We start from the raw sequence: 21,716 nt of genomic DNA, 5'->3' as shown, positions 1-21,716 counted from the left end.
TCAAATATAATGCTGATACAACTTGTGGTTTGTGTATTTTTAAGCTTTATTGGAGTGAAAACGAAGCCAAACATGCAGCCTAATATGTTATCTACTTGGAACACATGTGTAACACCCCTAGTCTTTACACACACACATACATGCACACACACACACACACACACACACACACATACACACACACACACACACACACACACACACATACACACACACACACTTGAGCCAGAGAAACCATGTCAGAGATAATTGCAGACCACTGTTTGTTATGAAGAAACTACAGGCGCTGAATTTATTGCCAATTTTGGGTGAGTTAGTCGAAAATTTATTTAAAATAGCTGCATAAATGAATCGTTTAATGGACTGATATTCTTATTAGATCCTGTTGTTGATTTTATTTTTCAGCTCTGGCAAATGTGTTCGTCAAGATAAGTAAGTTTGTCAAAGTGGTGCTTAAGATGCGGAGCTCTTTTGTGTGTTTTCTGGTTCAGAACTTTTTGGATAGTTGCTGCATTATAGTGTGTGCTATTAGTTCAGGAGCTTGGTTTTCTTTTATCTCTTAACATTCTATATATGTGCAAAAAGAAATAAGATAATTTGGTGACTGTATGTCTCTAAACTCTCTTTAAAACCTGAACCAACATTTTTTCCAAAAGGTACTGTATTCATGTTCATGTAAGTAAATTTCTTTCTTAAGGTGGATCAGTCTCTCTTCGCCCAGTGCTTACTGGTCCTGACAAGGCCTACCTCGGCTCAGGGGTGGTTTTCCGGTGTATTGCGCCTGACTCCTCTCTGCCAGTCACCTATGAGCTGATGAAGGATGGTGGGCTGCGGATAGCCACAGGCACCGATCTCCAAGGGGACCAACCTGCAGCATTCTTCCAAAAGGTCACTATGACATCAGAGGGGTCATACCACTGCGAGGCAAAGACAGGGGAAGGCACAGGAATTAGCAACAAGATCAGGCTAAGTGTAGTCAGTGAGTACCAGACACACAGAGAAAGTATTTATCTTGTTAGAGCTTTAAAGTCCTGGTTATTTTACTTGAGACAATCACCTCAAACTTGACCTCTTCCTCTCCTCCCCAACCGTCTATCATTCCCTCACTTCTAGTTCCAGCATCAATGACCAGAGTGAACTCTGAGCCCTTCCCCCCAGTCGCATTCGAGGGCTCACGCATTGTTCTGAGCTGTGATGTCACAAAGGGCTCCCACCTTTCCTACACGTGGTTTTTCAACAGGAAGGAAATAACGCCTTCAACCTCTTCTTTACTGCACGCCACTGGGAACAAGCTAGTGATGGAGAAGGTGACTCCAGGGCATGCTGGGTACTATTACTGCATGGCTTGGTCCAGCGTGCAGAACATCAGGAGGTTTTCCAGCAGCACAGAGGTCAAGGTGGAGGTCAAAGGTATAAATCCATAAAAAATGCAAATGCAGCACAGTAGATTGAAGATTTGCAGGAAGGTGGAATTGAGAAAATTGACTGGAATAAAACTGGGTCATTACCATATAAATTCTGTATATCCAATAGGGCTAGAGAAATACATTTAAAAACCCTACATAAAATATACCCAACAAATGTTTTTGTTTTGCTGATGTCAATATTAACAGCACTTTTAGTAGAAAAGAATATGAATTCCTCACTCAACTCAACTTTTTCAATTGACCAAATTTTGGGCAGATTTTAGTTGTCCAACGTAAAACATAGTTTTAAAGTTGTAGGAGCTATTTATCAGTTTGGTTGTTGTTTTACTAATGGTAATTAGCATTATTTGATGATTCTCAATATTTAGTTTATTTAGATTTGATTTCAATAGTATTTTCTTTTGCTAATTATTTGTTTAGTTTAATTATTTGCTTGTTTAGCGTATTTAGTTTTAGTTAACTAGTATTTAGTTTTGGTTTTATTTTGTTTTGTGAATTGGGTAACACTGGGCACGTGAGGTTATAGGTACGTTATATAGGACCAGCATGCACCTGGGGTGGGCCTATGGGTTTTTACTAGAGCAAGAGAGGCAGCAGGAGCCATGATCTCTTTAGTCTTTTGTTTGTTTGCTTGTTTTTGAGGAATAAACCTTCAGAAACACAAAAACTTTGCATGGACAGTGGACTTCTTTTGCCTGCATACATCACATGCCCACGCTGCATCAATGGCATCAGTTTTATTTTAGTTTGATTTTGATTCTTGATGAAAGGCCACTACAATTTTTTTTTTCTCAAAACCAAAAGAGTCTATGCATAATTATGAAGTTGGAAGCAATTGTCTAAAACTGTCTTTGATTTATGCTGCATCATTCAGAGTTGCCTTCAGTCAAAGTAGCCTCGCCCAAAACAGTAAAAACAGCCACATACCAAAAGTACACAATCTACTTTTGGCCACACACTCCTGATTTGTACACCCACCTGACATTTTGATTAGATTTGTACAAAGTTTCACCACTGGCTGATATGTATTGTATCATCACTCTCCCCATCTTCTCTCCTCTTCATTCTGCCATCAGTCCATGTTTCAACACCAAGGATCTCCTTCTCCATCTCCAAAGTGGGAGACAGTTACCATGGGAATGTAACTTGCTGGTCATCAAGAGGGACTCCTCCAGTAAACTTCTCTCTGTCAGTAGACAACAAGGAAGTGGGAGCTGTCATAGCGGCTGAATCCCTTGCTGCCTGGTTCCCTGTTGCCGTGGTACCCGGTCTGGACATGGGCATGGCCCGATGTCGGGTGAAAACTGAGATGCAGGAGTTGTTAAGTGAGCCTGTGACTCTGGAAGTGGGTATGAGCTACACAGACATGTGAAGTAAACATGTGTTACTTTGATTCCCTGCCTTTAATTTCCCCCTCTTTATTAATATTTCTCTCATTGCCCTCCTCTCTTTTTATCAGTCCCAGTCGGGGGTGATGTAAAAGTTGAAGTTGAACATCTTTACAGAGCTGACTCAAAACTGGTTGGTGTCAGGCTGAGCTGCCAAATCAGCAGAGGAACTTTTCCTTATATCTCCTGGCTCTTGAACGACTCTGTTCTTCCTCCTGAGACCCATGTGGACTCCCATATTCAGCCCGTCTTGCCTCACTATGCCCTTGTTGACCATAGACGAACCCTCATTCTGGCCAAGCTTGGCCCAGAGGAGTCTGGGTATTACCGCTGCAGGGCCAGGGACAGCTATGATGACTATGGTGCCTGGGTGGAGAGTACAGCCGTCCTGGTTCGACTAACAGGTTGAAAAGATCAAGACTAGGTGTTGAATACAATTAACATTAAATGATTAGTTTTATATTTTAGAAAATATACATAGTCACTTTCTTGCTGAGAGTTAGACAAGAAGATTGATACAACACATGTCTGTGTAGCTAACGGTTCCGCAAGCAGCTGCTTAGCCTACCTTAACATAAAGATTGCAAATAGGGCTAAACAGCTAGCCTGCCTCTATATGGATTAAGCAAACATGAGATAAGATATAACATGTTAATTAGTGAGCTTTAGAGGTGCTGGTTGGCAGATTTTGTTGCCTTTTGGCAAAGACAAGCTAGCTGTTTCCCCTTGTTTTTAGTCTTTATGCTAAGCTAACTTCTCAACTGCTAAACTAGATTTCTTCTTAATCCAGACTCATCTTAACATTTGAGTGAATTTCCTCTTTGTGTGAGGTCTCTGCACTCTTCACCACATCATACTTTTTACTCTTGATCAGACAGGATCCTTAACTCCATGCCACGAGCAACATCTTCCACTGAAACACCACCAAGTAAAAAGCACATATCGTATATTTAAATGACTTACGTGCTGCCATTAAAGTATATAATGTTTCACCGGCCTTGTCTCTTCCACAGATGTTTTCATAACTGCCATAGAGGTCATCGCCATAGTGTTCTGCTGCTTCCTTCTTCTCACTTTGACTGTGGCCGTAGCCTGTGTGTACAAGAAGTTTGGCCATGAGCAAGGTGTGTGTGCCCGTCTATGTGTGAGGAAAAAATCAACTGACTTGAGACTTCTACCTGACTTAAATATGTCTCTTCCTCTTTTCCCTTCTCATTTCCTTCTCAGCTCGTGCCCACACTGTTACAACAAAGTAAGCTTTACCTCAGTTGACTTTCTAATGCTTATTGTTGTTAAGCAAGCGTAAGTGTATTATTGTACTGTAAGTCAAATCAACTAGTTCAACAATGTTTGTACCTTCTAGTCCCAGTCTGGATACATTTCCTATGTCTTCACCCACATCCCAGTCAGGAGACAGGCAAGCCGATACTTCCTCTGTCCAACTTTGCTCTTCTTCAACGTGATGAACTACAAGAAGTGGTGCAGCAGTTACGTTCTGCAACATGTGTTCTTGACCAAATGCTTACTAAGTTTTTAGCTGTTTGGTAAATGATGTCCTTGAGATTGTGAATGCCTCCCTACTCTCTGGAATCTTCCCCACAGGTCTTAAACATATTATTATAACACCATTGTTGAAAAAGAGTTATCTTGATCCATGTGTTTTTGAGAACTACCGACCAATCCCAAACCTTCCATTCCTGGGAAAAATTCTTGAAAAGGTTGTATACCAACAATTACATATGTATCAGTCATCTAACAATTTGTTTGAAGTCTGGTTTTAGAGTTAACCACAGTAAAGACACTGCCCTGGTCAGAGTTGTTAACAATCTTAAGACAACCATAAAGTTTCTATTCTTGTACTTCTTGATCGCAATGCAACCTTCATCACAGTCGACCATATAATTCTTCTTCAGTGCCTAGAACACTGTTTAGGCCTTAGAGGCACAGTTCTTAATTGGCTTTCTTCCCATTTTAATGGAGGATCTTTTTCTGTTTCTATTGGTAACTTTGAATCACTTAAAGTCTGCGTTCCATATGGAGTCCCTCAAGGGTCAGTTCTTGGCCCACTGCTGTTTAATTTGTATATGCTCCCACTTGGGTCCATCATTCGGCAATACAATATTTCATATCACTCCTATGCTGATGATACAGTTATACATAACTGTTTCTGCCTTACCTTACTCCAATGAATGGCCTCATCCAATGCATTGCAAATATCAAATATTGGATGGCCACACATTTTTTACTGATAAATGAGGACAAAACAGAGATTCTTTTAGTAGGTCCCAAGGCTTTGAGGCACCAGATTCACTCTTTGTTAACTCCCCTGTTGGCAAAACCTTGTGAGCATGTCAAAAACTTTGAGGAGTGATTTTGGATACTAATCTTAAATTCCAGAAGCACATATCTAATATCTCCAAGACTGCCTTTTATCATCCCAGAAATACATGTAAAGTTAGATGTTTCTTGTCACAGTCAGACTCTGAAAAGCTGTTTCATGCTTTTATTTCTAATAGACTAGATTACTGTAATGCATTTTTTGCCGGAACGACAAAGCAGCTGTTAAATAAACTCCAGCTTATTCAGAATGCTGCAGCCAGAGTATTAACTAAAATCAAAAGGTTTGAACACATCACTCCTTTAACTTCTCTTCACAGGCTCCCAGTAAAACTAAGAAATGATTTAAAAATACTTCTCATTGTTTTTAAATCTATGAACAGCTTAGCTCCTTTCTACATTGTTGACATGCTCACTGAGTACACATCGGATTAAGGAATCTTAAATCATCAAGCAAAAGTCTCGTCACTATACCAAGAATAAATTCTAAATTAAATATGGTGCCTTCAGTCATTATGGTCCTACTCTCTGGAATTCTCTACCACATGAACTAATCTGCCACAACAGCGTCTTCTTTTAAAAGCAGACTATAAACATATCTTTTTTCGCAAGCTTTTAGTTAGGTTTAAAGTATGTAGTTAACGGCTAAAACTTTTATTTTTGAATCAGTATTATTAATATTATTCCCTTTTAAATAACAATAATAATAATACCTTCTTATGTTATTCCCTTTTTATTGTAATACCTTCTTATTTTATATGTTTTTATATATGTAATACCTTCTTATGTTACATTCTTATACCTCCTATGTTCTTATCTGATATGTTTTTTTCCATGTATGATTGCATTTGCCTATGTTTTTTGCTTTTTATCTTGAAGCACATTGAGTCTACACCTGTCGCATGAGCTATATAAATAAACTTGACTTGACTCTGCACACAGTGATGTCCACAATCAGGTAGAGCTATACAAGCCTACAAAACAGACAACATTGCATATATACACAATGATTTTACATCAGCGAAATATGACATAAAGTGGTAACACTTTATGACCCATTCTTACTGACATTTATATTTTAAAGAAGACTAGTAAATAAATTGTAAATTTGTAGGAAGGCTCAAGGAAAGATCTATGTCATTTGGTTGCACTGGTGAGTATTGGTACATTTCCTAATAAAACTAGTAAATATTTTCTAGCGTAACTTGGAGAGTTTTCAGGTCAACCGAATATGCAAAAATGTGAAGTTTCTCCACAGTCAAGCATACAAATCACTGTAAATGGAGAATTAAGTTTCCAATCAAACAGTAAATTAAAATTTTGTGAATATTATTTTGGCTTTTAATGGAGCCAATTCCAGATGAAATCAACAACTGCTTATAAACTGAACACAAGTAACTAAATGAACCAAAAAACAAATAAACTTGCCTCTCTTTTCTCTTTAAACAGTATGGAATTACATAGTTCCATCATTTAAAACTTTCTAGGAAATTATTTGGAAATTGCAGACATGTCAAATAAAGTGTTACCTACTGTCCTCCAGAAACTTTATATCTCCAAACCTTTCAGGAAATGATAAAAACTGCCAATTTCTGTTCAAAAGAAATTGTTTGTTGCTGTTTTGAATAATGTTGGAAGCCATCTGAATCAGCTATAGACAGGACAACATCATAACTTCTTTCTCTTTTTCTGCTTTCGACCTCAGAGATCACAGGATGACACAGAAGGAACTCACACCTCTCTCCAAATTGATCACCTCTTCATGCATATTGTCATTATTTAAATTCATATCTGTACTTATTTTCTGTTGTTCTGCAATTATTACTACCAAATTGCTTATAAAAACATTCAGTTCAAAAAATGAGAGATTATATTTTCCAGCCAAACTACAGGACAAGAGCAAATCTATTGTATACTGTTATGTATTTTTGCAAATAAATGGAAATTTCAAATGATATTTTGTTGATTTTTTGTTCAATGAAAAAATAGATGCTTGATTACAGCTTAATTTCCACGTCACACTGTGTTTAACCTGTTTTGTTCTGATATTTACATTTCAAAATGTACAAAACACCTTCACAGTTATAGCATGAGTGAACGTATTCCTCTGGTGATGTTACAGAGTGGGAGGGTATGATAGGGAGGTGTAGAGTAACACTATCAATTATTTGCACATTTGCTTGTAGGTGTGTTTTTTTCACCCACAGTGCTTCAACCTTAACTCAAAACTGTCAAAACTATTTGCCACTGTGTAGCATAATCGTATGTTAAGTCCAATAACTTCTTCAAGAATGTTCCTCTTTGTGGTCATGTTGGGTAAGCTAATTTACACAAACACCACTTCAGTACACTTAATATTTCACAATTTCTTGTAACATATTTGAACCTATTTTTCTCCCCTCTAGGGTTGTGCTTCTTTAGCAAGGAGAGCAGTAAGTCTGTTAGTCTGTTCGTGTGTTAGTGTGTCATTTTGTAGCTTTTGATTCTTTCTGTTGAGTATTTGTTGAATGTTGTTGAATTTTATTTTATTCTTTGATAGGCCAGTTATCCCTGGAACGTCCAAAGTTGTTTGGCCCTTCGGTTGCTTTAGTGGGGGAGGTTGAAGATTTTTATTGTGACCTGCAGATCTACCCAAAGAATGAACAAATCCTGCTGCAGTTATTCAAGTGAGTAGTTGTATATAACAAATGCACTAAAATGTATTAAGTAATGATAGAAATCCCTCTAATTATCAACCATTTCTAGGGAGGGAAACCGTACCAAGCTCTTGAGTGAATACGCTTCCCTGGACGGGCAAGTTGGAACCTTCCCCTTGGTAATCAAACCTTATCATGAGGGCAACCTGGAGTGTGTGGCCAGAGCACAGGACAATTCTGACATAGAGCCAACTGTCAGCAACAAACACTACCTGAGGGTCATTGGTGAGTGTCTTCATTAACAGGGATATACTGTACATGGCACATATACTTTCCATGGTTTCCCTGTGACAATAACATAAAGTATTGTGGACACACTGAGAAATATTTCTCAAAGGCCATGGATATTGTTCTATGACAGTGCGTGGAAGTTTTCTTAGCCTGTTTATATTGTCTGTATTACTGTACATTTATTGATTTAGCTTTTAAGTTGCCTTCTTGGCCAAGTCTCTCTTTAAAAACTGATTTTTAACCTAATTAGACTTTTATTGTTAAGGGGGGGAAAAGCAACAGCAACCCATCACTCTACATGTGCATATTAGCATGTAAGTATTGTATTATGGCAGACTTGAAAATATGTGAACCTATCCTTTAACTGAAGCATTTTAGAAAATCATATCATGTTAGGCTTTTCGGTATAAATGATATGGCATACATAAAGACTGCAATGAATACTCTGATAGGTTAATAATATGCCCCATCCTCTGTCTATCAATTGCCAACCAGCTGTTTGCTAAACTCACCAAAATTACTATGTTTCTATTATGAATAATTGGACTTGAATACTGTCAGTTTGTTCCCTAACATTAAAGATATGAATATTCAGTGGGCAGCAAAATGAGTCAATGTTATGCAAAATTTGTCTGCAACTGACATCAAAAACAGCTCTATCATTGACTTGTAATTTCATGATGAATGAAGCGTCTATAAAGCCATGCTTGCGCACAGCAGTGCTAACATCAGCATGCTAACATGTTCACAGTGAAAATACTAACATGCTGATGTTTAGCATGTAATATTTACAAGGTTTGCCATCTTAATTTATCATGTTAATGCAAATATTTGCAAATTAGCATTGAAAACACACTATAGCTGAGGTTGATGGGACTGGCATGAGTTTTGCAGGTATTTGGTCATAAACCAAGTATTGGACAAATTCAAATTTTGACCATATGACACTGTCAGATGAAAAGTCAAGGGGTCACCAGAATTATTTCAGTTCATCCTGAGGTGTTAGGTGTTGTTAAGCTAGTCAACATGGTCACCTGTAAACCAATAGAGAAATGGTTCTGCAAAAACATGGAGAAAATGAAACTCCTTGTTTTGGAAATTAGGAGCTCAAGTTTAATCAGTAGATCTTTACTTCCTTAACAACAAGACTTTTCCAATGAGAATCACTTACATTTGAGATAAGATCAGGCTCTGCGTCTGTTGCTGTGTTTGTCCTGCAGAGCCAGTGGCAGGTGCAGAGATTGTCCATTCAGGTCCAGTGGAGTTCTTCGAGGGGAGAGAGCTGAAGCTACGCTGTGAACTTAAAGCTGGAAATCATGTCTCCTACAAGTGGCTGTTGAATGATCGACCTGTCGCTCGGTCTCCTCACCACCAAGTTGCAGATAACCGTCTCTCGATCAACAGGTCAGTGGAGTCCCATTGAGACAGTCCCTGCACAGCTGCTACTGCATTACTAGGTGGTTGCTAGGTGGTTGCCATGGTGTTCTGAGCAGTCGAATAAATTTATTGTGTACAGGATAAGCCTGTTGAGATCCCTCATCTCATATTCAGTGAGGCATCCCATTTTTACACAAATTTGCAGTAAAAATGAGATGCGTCAATGCAGATTAAGCAAATTCCTTTGAGTCCATTAAGCGCTCCTACCCAAACATTTTTTGAATTTTAAGCAAATTCCTTTGTCTGTCAACAAACATCTGTATAACAATGTCTGAGAAAGATGTACTTTGTAATGGAGGCCACTGAACAAGTAAACAGAAAGTTACTGTACTGAATTGATAATCTGTCTTCATCTTCAGAACCACTTCTGCAGACAGCGGCTCATACATATGTATCGCTGCCAACCAATACAACAAAACAGAGGTCTACAGCTCCACCAGCCCTGAGGTTGTTATCACAGTCAAAGGTTAGCTGTCATCCTTTGTGAATAAGCTTTTAGTCAGTCTGTTTGTGTGTTAGTGCGTCATTTTGTAGCTTTTGATTCTTTCTGTTGAATATTTGTTGAATGTTGTTGAATTTTATTTTATTCTTTGATAGGCCAGTTATCTCTGGAACGGCCAGAGTTGTTTGGCCCTTCGGTTGCTTTAGTGGGGGAGGTTGAAGTGTTTCATTGTGACCTGCAGATCTACCCAAAGAATGAACAAATCCTGCTGCAGTTATTCAAGTGAGTAGTTGTATATAACAAATGCACTAAAATGTATTAAGTAATGATAGAAATCCCTCTAATTATCAACCATTTCTAGGGAGGGAAACCGTACTAAGCTCTTGAGTGAATACACTTCCCTGGACGGGCAAGTTGGAACCTTCTTTTTAATAATCCAACCTTATCATGAGGGCAACCTGGAGTGTGTGGCCAGAGCACAGGACAATTCTGACATAGAGCCAACTGTCAGCAACAAACACTACCTGAGGGTCATTGGTGAGTGTCTTCATTAACAGGGATATACTGTACATGGCACATATACTTTCCATGGTTTCCCTGTGACAATAACATAAAGTATTGTGGACACACTGAGAAATATTTCTCAAAGGCCATGGATATTGTTTTGTGATAGTGCGTGGAAGTTTTCTTAGCCTGTTTATATTGTCTGTATTACTGTACATTTATTGATTTAGCTTTTAAGTTGCCTTCTTGGCCAAGTCTCTCTTTAAAAACTGATTTTTAACCTAATTAGACTTTTATTGTTAAGGGGGGGAAAAGCAACAGCAACCCATCACTCTACATGTGCATATTAGCATGTAATTATTGTATTATGGCAGACTTGAAAATATGTGAACCTATCCTTTAACTGAAGCATTTTAGAAAATCATATCATGTTAGGCTTTTCGGTATAAATGATATGGCATACATAAAGACTGCAATGAATACTCTGATAGGTTAATAATATGCCCCATCCTCTGTCTATCAATTGCCAACCAGCTGTTTGCTAAACTCACCAAAATTACTATGTTTCTATTATGAATAATTGGACTTGAATACTGTCAGTTTGTTCCCTAACATTAAAGATATGAATATTCAGTGGGCAGCAAAATGAGTCAATGTTATGCAAAATTTGTCTGCAACTGACATCAAAAACAGCTCTATCATGGACTTGTAATTTCATGATGAATGAAGCGTCTATAAAGCCATGCTTGCGCACAGCAGTGCTAACATCAGCATGCTAACATGTTCACAGTGAAAATACTAACATGCTGATGTTTAGCATGTAATATTTACAAGGTTTGCCATCTTAATTTATCATGTTAATGCAAATATTTGCAAATTAGCACTGAAAACACACTATAGCTGAGGTTGATGGGACTGGCATGAGTTTTGCAGGTATTTGGTCATAAACCAAGTATTGGACAAATTCAAATTTTGACCATATGACACTGTCAGATGAAAAGTCAAGGGGTCACCAAAATTATTTCAGTTCATCCTGAGGTGTTAGGTGTTGTTAAGCTAGTCAACATGGTCACCTGTAAACCAATAGAGAAATGGTTCTGCAAAAACATGGAGAAAATGAAACTCCTTGTTTTGGAAATTAGGAGCTCAAGTTTAATCAGTAGATCTTTACTTCCTTAACAACAAGACTTTTCCAATGAGAATTACTTACATTTGAGATAAGATCAGGCTCTGCGTCTGTTGCTGTGTTTGTCCTGCAGAGCCAGTGGCAGGTGCAGAGATTGTCCATTCAGGTCCAGTGGAGTTCTTCGAGGGGAGAGAGCTGAAGCTACGCTGTGAACTTAAAGCTGGAAATCATGTCTCCTACAAGTGGCTGTTGAATGATCGACCTGTCGCTCGGTCTCCTCACCACCACGTTGCAGATAACCGTCTCTCGATCAACAGGTCAGTGGAGTCCCATTGAGACAGTCCCTGCACAGCTGCTACTGCATTACTAGGTGGTTGCTAGGTGGTTGCCATGGTGTTCTGAGCAGTCGAATAAATTTATTGTGTACAGGATAAGCCTGTTGAGATCCCTCATCTCATATTCAGTGAGGCATCCCATTTTTACACAAATTTGCAGTAAAAATGAGATGCCTCATTGCAGATTAAGCAAATTCCTTTGAGTCCATTAAGCGCTCCTACCCAAACATTTTTTGAATTTTAAGCAAATTCCTTTGTTCTGTCAACAAACATCTGTATAACAATGTCTGAGAAAGATGTACTTTGTAATGGAGGCCACTGAACAAGTAAACAGAAAGTTACTGTACTGAATTGATAATCTGTCTTCATCTTCAGAACCACTTCTGCAGACAGCGGCTCATACATATGTATCGCTGCCAACCAATACAACAAAACAGAGGTCTACAGCTCCACCAGCCCTGAGGTTGTTATCACAGTCAAAGGTTAGCTGTCATCCTTTGTGAATAAGCTTTTAGTCAGTCTGTTTGTGTGTTAGTGCGTCATTTTGTAGCTTTTGATTCTTTCTGTTGAGTATTTGTTGAATGTTGTTGAATTTTATTTTATTCTTTGATAGGCCAGTTATCTCTGGAATGGCCAGAGTTGTTTGGCCCTTCGGTTGCTTTAGTGGGGGAGGTTGAAGTGTTTCATTGTGACCTGCAGATCTACCCAAAGAATGAACAAATCCTGCTGCAGTTATTCAAGTGAGTAGTTGTATATAACAAATGCACTAAAATGTATTAAGTAATGATAGAAATCCCTCTAATTATCAACCATTTCTAGGGAGGGAAACCGTACCAAGCTCTTGAGTGAATACGCTTCCCTGGACGGGCAAGTTGGAACCTTCTTTTTAATAATCAAACCTTATCATGAGGGCAACCTGGAGTGTGTGGCCAGAGCACAGGACAATTCTGACATAGAGCCAACTGTCAGCAACAAACACTACCTGAGGGTCATTGGTGAGTGTCTTCATTAACAGGGATATACTGTACATGGCACATATACTTTCCATGGTTTCCCTGTGACAATAACATAAAGTATTGTGGACACACTGAGAAATATTTCTCAAAGGCCATGGATATTGTTTTGTGACAGTGCGTGGAAGTTTTCTTAGCCTGTTTATATTTTCTGTATTACTGTACATTTATTGATTTAGCTTTTAAGTTGCCTTCTTGGCCAAGTCTCTCTTTCAAAACTGATTTTTAACCTAATTAGACTTTTATTGTTAAGGGGGGGGAAAGCAACAGCAACCCATCACTCTACATGTGCATATTAGCATGTAAGTATTGTATTATGGCAGACTTGAAAATATGTGAACCTATCCTTGAACTGAAGCACTTTAGAAAATCATATCATGTTAGGCTTTTCGGTATAAATGATATGGCATACATAAAGACTGCAATGAATACTCTGATAGGTTAATAATATGCCCCATCCTCTGTCTATCAATTGCCAACCAGCTGTTTGCTAAACTCACCAAAATTACTATGTTTCTATTATGAATAATTGGACTTGAATACTGTCAGTTTGTTCCCTAACATTAAAGATATGAATATTCAGTGGGCAGCAAAATGAGTCAATGTTATGCAAAATTTGTCTGCAACTGACATCAAAAACAGCTCTATCATGGACTTGTAATTTCATGATGAATGAAGCGTCTATAAAGCCATGCTTGCGCACAGCAGTGCTAACATCAGCATGCTAACATGTTCACAGTGAAAATACTAACATGCTGATGTTTAGCATGTAATATTTACAAGGTTTGCCATCTTAATTTATCATGTTAATGCAAATATTTGCAAATTAGCGCTGAAAACACACTATAGCTGAGGTTGATGGGACTGGCATGAGTTTTGCAGGTATTTGGTCATAAACCAAGTATTGGACAAATTCAAATTTTGACCATATGACACTGCCAGATGAAAAGTCAAGGGGTCACCAGAATTATTTCAGTTCATCCTGAGGTGTTAGGTGTTGTTAAGCTAGTCAACATGGTCACCTGTAAACCAATAGAGAAATGGTTCTGCAAAAACATGGAGAAAATGAAACTCCTTGTTTTGGAAATTAGGAGCTCAAGTTTAATCAGTAGATCTTTACTTCCTTAACAACAAGACTTTTCCAATGAGAATCACTTACATTTGAGATAAGATCAGGCTCTGCGTCTCTTGCTGTGTTTGTCCTGCAGAGCCAGTGGAAGGTGCAGAGATTGTCCATTCAGGTCCATTGGAGTTCTTCGAGGGGAGAGAGCTGAAGCTACGCTGTGAACTTAAAGCTGGAAATCATGTCTCCTACAAGTGGCTGTTGAATGATCGACCTGTCGCTCGGTCTCCTCACCACCACATTGCAGATAACCGTCTCTCGATCAACAGGTCAGTGGAGTCCCATTGAGACAGTCCCTGCACAGCTGCTACTGCATTACTAGGTGGTTGCTAGGTGGTTGCCATGGTGTTCTGAGCAGTCGAATAAATGTATTGTGTACCAGATAAGCCTGTTGAGATGCCTCATCTCATATTCAGTGAGGCATCCCATTTTTACACAAATTTGCAGTAAAAATGAGATGCCTCATTGCAGATTAAGCAAATTCCTTTGAGTCCAGGAAGCGCTCCTACCCAAACATTTTTTGAATTTTAAGCAAATTCCTTTGTTCTGTCAACAAACATCTGTATAACAATGTCTGAGAAAGATGTACTTTGTAATGGAGGCCACTGAACAAGTAAACAGAAAGTTACTGTACTGAATTGATAATCCGTCTTCATCTTCAGAACCACTTCTGCAGACAGCGGCTCATACATATGTATCGCTGCCAACCAATACAACAAAACAATGGTCTACAGCTCCTCCAGCCCTGAGGTTGTTATCACAGTCAAAGGTTAGCTGTCATCCTTTGTGAATAAGCTTTTAGTTAGGTTTAAAGTATGTAGTTAATGGCTAAAACTTTTATTTTTGAATCAGTATTATTAATATTATTCCCTTTTAAATAATAATAATAATAATACCTTCTTATGTTATTCCTTTTTTATTGTAATACCTTCTTATTTTATATGTTTTTATATATGTAATACTTTCTTATATTACATTCTTATACCTCCTATGTTCTTATCTGATATGTTTTTTTCCATGTATGATTGCATTTGCCTATGTTTTTTGCTTTTTATCTTGAAGCACATTGAGTCTACACCTGTCGCATGAGCTATATAAATAAACTTGACTTGACTCTGCACACAGTGATGTCCACAATCAGGTAGAGCTATACAAGCCTACAAAACAGACAACATTGCATATATACACAATGATTTTACATCAGCGAAATATGACATAAAGTGGTAACACTTTATGACCCATTCTTACTGACATTTATATTTTAAAGAAGACTAGTAAATAAATTGTAAATTTGTAGGAAGGCTCAAGGAAAGATCTATGTCATTTGGTTGCACTGGTGAGTATTGGTACATTTCCTAATAAAACTAGTAATTATTTTCTAGCGTAACTTGGAGAGTTTTCAGGTCAACCAAATATGCAAAAATGTGAAGTTTCTCCACAGTCAAGCATACAAATCACTGTAAATGGAGAATTAAGTTTCCAATCAAACAGTAAATTAAAATTTTGTGAATATTATTTTGGCTTTTAATGGAGCCAATTCCAGATGAAATCAACAACTGCTTATAAACTGAACACAAGTAACTAAATAAACCAAAAAACAAATAAACTTGCCTCTCTTTTCTCTTTAAACAGTATGGAATTACATAGTTCCATCATTTAAAACTTTCTAGGAAATTATTTGGAAATTGCAGACATGTCAAATAAAGTGTTACCTACTGTCCTCCAGAAACTTTATATCTCCAAACCTTTCAGGAAATGATAAAAACTGCCAATTTCTGTTCAAAAGAAATTGTTTGTTGCTGTTTTGAATAATGTTGGAAACCATCTGAATCAGCTATAGACAGGACAACATCATAACTTCTTTCTCTTTTTCTGCTTTCGACCTCAGAGATCACAGGATGACACAGGAGGAACTCACATCTCTCTCCAAATTGATCACCTCTTCATGCATATTGTCATCATTTAAATTCACATCTGTACTTATTTTCTGTTGTTCTGCAATTATTACTACCAAATTGCTTATAAAAACATTCAGTTCAAAAAATGAGAGATTATATTTTCCAGCCAAGCTTCAGGACAAGAGCAAATCTATTGTATACTGTTATGTATTTTTGCAAATAAATGGAAATTTCAAATGATATTTTGTTGATTTTTTGTTCAATGAAAAAATAGATGCTTGATTACAGCTTAATTTCCACGTCACACTGTGTTTAACCTGTTTTGTTCTGATATTTACATTTCAAAATGTACAAAACACCTTCACAGTTATAGCATGAGTGAACGTATTCCTCTGGTGATGTTACAGAGTGGGAGGGTATGATAGGGAGGTGTAGAGTAACACTATCAGTTATTTGCACATTTGCTTGTAGGTGTGTTTTTTTCACCCACAGTGCTTCAACCTCAACTCAAAAGTGTCATAACTATTTGCCACTGCGTAGCGTAATCATATGTTAAGTCCAATAACTTCTTCAAGAATGTTCCTCTTTGTGGTCATGTTGGGTAAGCTAATTTACACAAACACCACTTCAGTACACTTAATATTTCACAATTTCTTGTAACATATTTGAACCTATTTTTCTCCCCTCTAGGGTTGTGCTTCTTTAGCAAGGAGAGCAGTAAGTCTGTTAGTCTGTTCGTGTGTTAGTGTGTCATTTTGTAGCTTTTGATTCTTTCTGTTGAGTATTTGTTGAATGTTGTTGAATTTTATTTTATTCTTTGATAGGCCAGTTATCTCTGGAACGGCCAGAGTTGTTTGGCCCTTCGGTTGCTTTAGTGGGGAAGTCTGAAGATTTTTATTGTGACCTGCAGATCCACCAAAACAATGAACAAATCCTGCTGCAGTTATTCAAGTGAGTAGTTGTATATAACAAATGCACTAAAATGTATTAAGTAATGATAGAAATCCCTCTAATTATCAACCATTTCTAGGGAGGGAAACCGTACTAAGCTCTTGGGTGAATACACTTCCCTGGACGGGGAAGTTGGAACCTTCCCCTTGGTAATCAAACCTTATCATGAGGGCAACCTGGAGTGTGTGGCCAAAGCACAGAACAATTCTGACATAGAGCCAACTGTCAGCAACAAACACTACCTGAGGGTCATTGGTGAGTGTCTTCATTAACAGGGATATACTGTACATGGCACATATACTTTCCATGGTTTCCCTGTGACAATAACATAAAGTATTGTGGACACACTGAGAAATATTTCTCAAAGGCCATGGATATTGTTCTATGACAGTGCGTGGAAGTTTTCTTAGCCTGTTTATATTGTCTGTATTACTGTACATTTATTGATTTAGCTTTTAAGCTGCCTTCTTGGCCAAGTCTCTCTTTAAAAACTGATTTTCAACCTAATTAGACTTTTATTGTTAAGGGGGGGGGGAAGCAACAGCAACCCATCACTCTACATGTGCATATTAGCATGTAAGTATTGTATTATGGCAGACTTGAAAATATGTGAACCTATCCTTTAACTGAAGCATTTTAGAAAATCATATCATGTTAGGCTTTTCGGTATAAATGATATGGCATACATAAAGACTGCAATGAATACTCTGATAGGTTAATAATATGCCCCATCCTCTGTCTATCAATTGCCAACCAGCTGTTTGCTAAACTCACCAAAATTACTATGTTTCTATTATGAATAATTGGACTTGAATACTGTCAGTTTGTTCCCTAACATTAAAGATATGAATATTCAGTGGGCAGCAAAATGAGTCAATGTTATGCAAAATTTGTCTGCAACTGACATCAAAAACAGCTCTATCATGGACTTGTAATTTCATGATGAATGAAGCGTCTATAAAGCCATGCTTGCGCACAGCAGTGCTAACATCAGCATGCTAACATGTTCACAGTGAAAATACTAACATGCTGATGTTTAGCATGTAATATTTACAAGGTTTGCCATCTTAATTTATCATGTTAATGCAAATATTTGCAAATTAGCACTGAAAACACACTATAGCTGAGGTTGATGGGACTGGCATGAGTTTTGCAGGTATTTGGTCATAAACCAAGTATTGGACAAATTCAAATTTTGACCATATGACACTGCCAGATGAAAAGTCAAGGGGTCACCAGAATTATTTCAGTTCATCCTGAGGTGTTAGGTGTTGTTAAGCTAGTCAACATGGTCACCTGTAAACCAATAGAGAAATGGTTCTGCAAAAACATGGAGAAAATGAAACTCCTTGTTTTGGAAATTAGGAGCTCAAGTTTAATCAGTAGATCTTTACTTCCTTAACAACAAGACTTTTCCAATGAGAATCACTTACATTTGAGATAAGATCAGGCTCTGCATCTGTTGCTGTGTTTGTCCTGCAGAGCCAGTGGAAGGTGCAAAGATTGTCCATTCAGGTCCAGTGGAGTTCTTCGAGGGGAGAGAGCTGAAGCTACGCTGTGAACTTAAAACTGGAAATCATGTCTCCTACAAGTGGCTGTTGAATGATCGACCTGTCGCTCGGTCTCCTCACCACTACGTTGCAGATAACCGTCTCTCGATCAACAGGTCAGTGGAGTCCCATTGAGACAGTCCCTGCACAGCTGCTACTGCATTACTAGGTGGTTGCTAGGTGGTTGCCATGGTGTTCTGAGCAGTCGAATAAATGTATTGTGTACCAGATAAGCCTGTTGAGATGCCTCATCTCATATTCAGTGAGGCATCCCATTTTTACACAAATTTGCAGTAAAAATGAGATGCGTCATTGCAGATTAAGCAAATTCCTTTGAGTCCAGGAAGTGCTCCTACCCAAACATTTTTTGAATTTTAAGCAAATTCCTTTGTTCTGTCAACAAACATCTGTATAACAATGTCTGAGAAAGATGTACTTTGTAATGGAGGCCACTGAACAAGTAAACAGAAAGTTACTGTACTGAATTGATAATCTGTCTTCATCTTCAGAGCCACTTCTGCAGACAGCGGCTCATACATATGTGTCGCTGTCAACCAATACAACCAAACAGAGGTCTACAGCTCCACCAGCCCTATGGTTGTTATCACAGTCAAAGGTTAGCTGTCATCCTTTGTGAATAAACTCTCAGGTTTTATAGCTGTGACGTGGTTTATTTTGAATAAAGCTCAACAAAATAACGTCCTCTTACATCCTACTTCCCTCAGATGTGGTGTCAGACCCCGACATATCCTTCACTGTGTTAAAGGAAGATTCCCACCACTATTCTGCCGTGGTCACCTGTCAGTCAACAAGAGGGACTCTACCTGTCACCTTTTCACTCTACAACGGGACAGGATTGGTTGCCAATGTGACAGTTGAAGAGAGAAAAGCCACATTTAAGACTCCATTGGTTTTGGGCCAGCACTTAGGATGGCTCCAGTGCCAGGCAAAGAACGGAGATCGGGTCGCAAACAGTCGGCGGTTGCCCTTAGAAGTTGGTATGTGCATCATTTGAAGCTGCTGGCATAACACTCTGATACAGTCTACTTGTTGTGATGTCTCTCCATTTTCCTACCACGTCTCTTTTCAATTCATAATGTCTTCAACAGTCCCAGTTGGTGGGCCTGTGACGATAGATTATGACTCCGACCTTGGAGAGAACTATGCTGTGACCGGCCTGAGGCTCTACTGCAAGGTGGCGAAAGGAACTCTTCCACGGTACCAGTGGTTCCTCAACAAAACCCTTCTACATGACCAAGGAAGCTTTTATCACGTGGTCAACCAGCCTCCAAAGGAGTCTATACTCCTGCTGGCTGTAGGGAGGAGCAGTGCTGGGACATACCACTGTGAAGTGTCCGACAGCTTTGATAACACCACAACCATAAGCAGCAAGTCACGTTATTTAGATAAAGAAGGTACAGTTGATCCACTGCTGTTTGTGTTTAGAGTTAAAATCTGCCTTAGTCATAGCTGGTGTAATATATTCTCTTTGTTTTCCTGCTCCTCCAGTGCTGAATCGTCTCCCTGACTTGGTGGTGGCAATTGTCTTTGGATGTTTCACACTCTTGGTTTTGTTGGTCTCTATTCTTTGTTGGATTGGAGTGCTGTTCAGTGAGTTCACAATGCTTCTAAGATTTCACAGTCCTGTTTTTATCTAGTGTGGTTCCTCCTCGTTTGCTATTGTGAAATAATGTGTTTTACTCTTGTTTCAGGGAGAAGGCAGTATGGAGAGAAGTCCCTGTGAGTTATTTCTCAGTTTTGATATCTTGAAGGGAAGAACCTAAAAATGAGACTGTGGTCAACATTTTGATAACCCTTAGTAATATTGTTTTCTCATAATCCTGCTGCTTCTTCTAATGAAGAGAGCAGTGCTACTTGATCCTCCTCAATTTTTCTTTTTTACGATACTGAAGAGGAGTAATATGTTGGCAGTTATCTTTTACTTATTCAACCATCTGCTATTGAACAAAACAATGGCAGATGGTGGAATTAGGGGGGAAGCACAAAGACTCTCTTCCTGTTTTGTCATAAAACGATACAACAGCTTTCAAACAAAGAACCAAAAAAGTGGCAAATAATTTGAAATGATCAGACGCTGCCAGTCCTCTCATGTATGGTTTTGTTTGGCTAATGGCTAATTTTGTATCAGATTTATCAAATCAAATTTGGGGGGAAATTTGGGGATTTGGGATACAGTAACACAATCTGTTTTTGCATTATTGCTACTATTAGTCAGTTTGACAATGTTAACTGACAGGAAATATGGGAAGAGAGGGGTCAGCAGGTCACATAACTTCTATTTTCTTGGTCATCTATTGATGACCAAGAAAAGTGTGACAAGCACTGGTCTCTGATGCAAGATAGGGTCACATTTTTACAGTAAAGATGATGAATAATCATACCAGAGATCCAGCTGTCTTATAAAAAGGGAAGCATCATGACAACAAAAAAAATCCTCAATACTGCTTTGTGGCTTGACTTGTTTTGTAATGGCAGTTGTCTTCTCACTGAGAAGCTGAAAGTGTGAATAGTTAGGTGGAGAGTTTTTGAAAAATATAAAGATAATCTACTCTGCAAGATATATGAGTTGTATGGGGTTTCTTTTGTTTGTTTGTTTGTTTTTTATCAGTCAGCAGCTCATACATCTGTGTAGACAGCTGTATGTGTGTGTCACCTTGTTGTTTTCTCCTCTCAGGTTGGGCCTGGAGATGGAGAGAAAGGTAGCTGCATATGAAAACGAGCTGGTTAGTTGGTATTTTTGTATCTCAATCATTTCAATAAAAACACACGGTTAAGGCTTTAAGGATTAAAGCAACTGACAAGAGCCATGTTTGTGGTAGCAAACTGTACTATTTCACCATGACATTTACTTTACCTTAAATCATCCTGTCTTGTAGGATTTGTCAGAGTACGATGAGGATGCTGATGGGTTGAGGACAGCCAGAGATGATGAATTTGATCAGGTGGGTTCAGATGAATTAATGACGTCAGTTAACCAATTGTTCAGTTACAGAAACAAACAAGCGGCCAACCACTTCTGCTTTGTCTGTCTGTGTTGTCTTCATCAGGTATCTGCCGCCTCTGTGGATGAATGGTCCTTATATGGAGAAGAAGAAGATGAACAACTTAAGGAGGCCTGAGGGACCAAACTGTTTGCTCTATAAACAGTGTAGTTACTTAAATAAACATCTGTTAATGCTGCTCGGTGTGTGTTTTATTGATGAGGTTGAGAGGTGAAATAATGAGCGCATTCATACA

General features: G+C 38.4%; 2 protein-coding genes and 1 long non-coding RNA gene across 9 annotated transcripts; 2 read left to right on the top strand and 1 right to left on the bottom strand.

Moving 5' to 3' along the window:
* Window positions 1–4: 4 nt before the first annotated feature.
* LOC121910243 (Fc receptor-like protein 5) lies at window positions 5–16,121 on the top strand. 7 transcript variants are annotated; one of them, XM_042431376.1, is made up of 11 exons: window positions 10–308; window positions 406–432; window positions 698–979; window positions 1,114–1,410; window positions 2,504–2,776; window positions 2,887–3,219; window positions 3,690–3,743; window positions 3,829–3,939; window positions 4,043–4,067; window positions 4,179–4,302; window positions 15,948–16,121. In XM_042431376.1, the coding sequence occupies exons 1-10, from the start codon at window positions 269–271 to the stop codon at window positions 4,276–4,278; spliced, it is 1,542 nt and encodes a 513-aa protein (XP_042287310.1). In that variant the 5' UTR covers window positions 10–268; the 3' UTR covers window positions 4,279–4,302; window positions 15,948–16,121. The 7 variants fall into 7 exon arrangements, 6 of the variants coding, with proteins under 6 accessions (XP_042287322.1, XP_042287331.1, XP_042287343.1 ...); XM_042431366.1 differs by lacking the exon at window positions 15,948–16,121 and having other exon boundaries at window positions 11–308; window positions 4,179–6,087; XM_042431382.1 differs by lacking the exons at window positions 3,690–3,743; window positions 15,948–16,121 and having other exon boundaries at window positions 12–308; window positions 4,179–6,087.
* On the bottom strand, window positions 832–4,056 carry LOC121910290. The gene is made up of 4 exons (XR_006099634.1): window positions 3,994–4,056; window positions 3,779–3,907; window positions 2,406–2,613; window positions 832–917 (listed from the first exon to the last, which is right to left on the bottom strand). It is a non-coding gene; the product is annotated as an uncharacterized LOC121910290 (long non-coding RNA).
* Window positions 6,868–21,659, top strand: si:dkey-93h22.7 (titin). Its single transcript, XM_042423267.1, has 21 exons — window positions 6,868–7,468; window positions 7,558–7,584; window positions 7,692–7,818; window positions 7,898–8,073; window positions 9,300–9,483; window positions 9,876–9,982; window positions 10,114–10,240; window positions 10,320–10,495; window positions 11,722–11,905; window positions 12,299–12,405; window positions 12,537–12,663; window positions 16,988–17,163; window positions 18,391–18,574; window positions 18,968–19,074; window positions 19,184–19,456; window positions 19,568–19,873; window positions 19,968–20,069; window positions 20,171–20,198; window positions 21,154–21,202; window positions 21,356–21,421; window positions 21,527–21,659. The coding sequence occupies exons 1-21, from the start codon at window positions 7,417–7,419 to the stop codon at window positions 21,596–21,598; spliced, it is 2,757 nt and encodes a 918-aa protein (XP_042279201.1). The 5' UTR covers window positions 6,868–7,416; the 3' UTR covers window positions 21,599–21,659.
* The last annotated feature ends 57 nt before the right edge of the window (window positions 21,660–21,716 follow it).

Source organism: Thunnus maccoyii, chromosome 2 (genome assembly GCF_910596095.1).
Source record: "Thunnus maccoyii chromosome 2, fThuMac1.1, whole genome shotgun sequence".
Taxonomy (NCBI): domain Eukaryota; kingdom Metazoa; phylum Chordata; class Actinopteri; order Scombriformes; family Scombridae; genus Thunnus; species Thunnus maccoyii.
This window is presented reverse-complemented; position numbering and strand designations above follow the sequence as displayed.

Bases quoted from the DNA above. Each gene is read 5' to 3' on its own strand.
- LOC121910243 (XM_042431376.1), top strand. From the start codon at position 269: ATGAAGAAACTACAGGCGCTGAATTTATTGCCAATTTTGG. The intron at 433-697 runs GTAAGTTTGTCA...TTCTTTCTTAAG, and splicing joins AAATGTGTTCGTCAAGATAA to GTGGATCAGTCTCTCTTCGC. The intron at 3,220-3,689 runs GTTGAAAAGATC...ACTCTTGATCAG, and splicing joins CGTCCTGGTTCGACTAACAG to ACAGGATCCTTAACTCCATG.
- si:dkey-93h22.7 (XM_042423267.1), top strand. From the start codon at position 7,417: ATGTTAAGTCCAATAACTTCTTCAAGAATGTTCCTCTTTGTGGTCATG. The intron at 10,241-10,319 runs GTGAGTAGTTGT...AACCATTTCTAG, and splicing joins ATCCTGCTGCAGTTATTCAA to GGAGGGAAACCGTACTAAGC. The intron at 20,070-20,170 runs GTGAGTTCACAA...CTCTTGTTTCAG, and splicing joins TTGGATTGGAGTGCTGTTCA to GGAGAAGGCAGTATGGAGAG.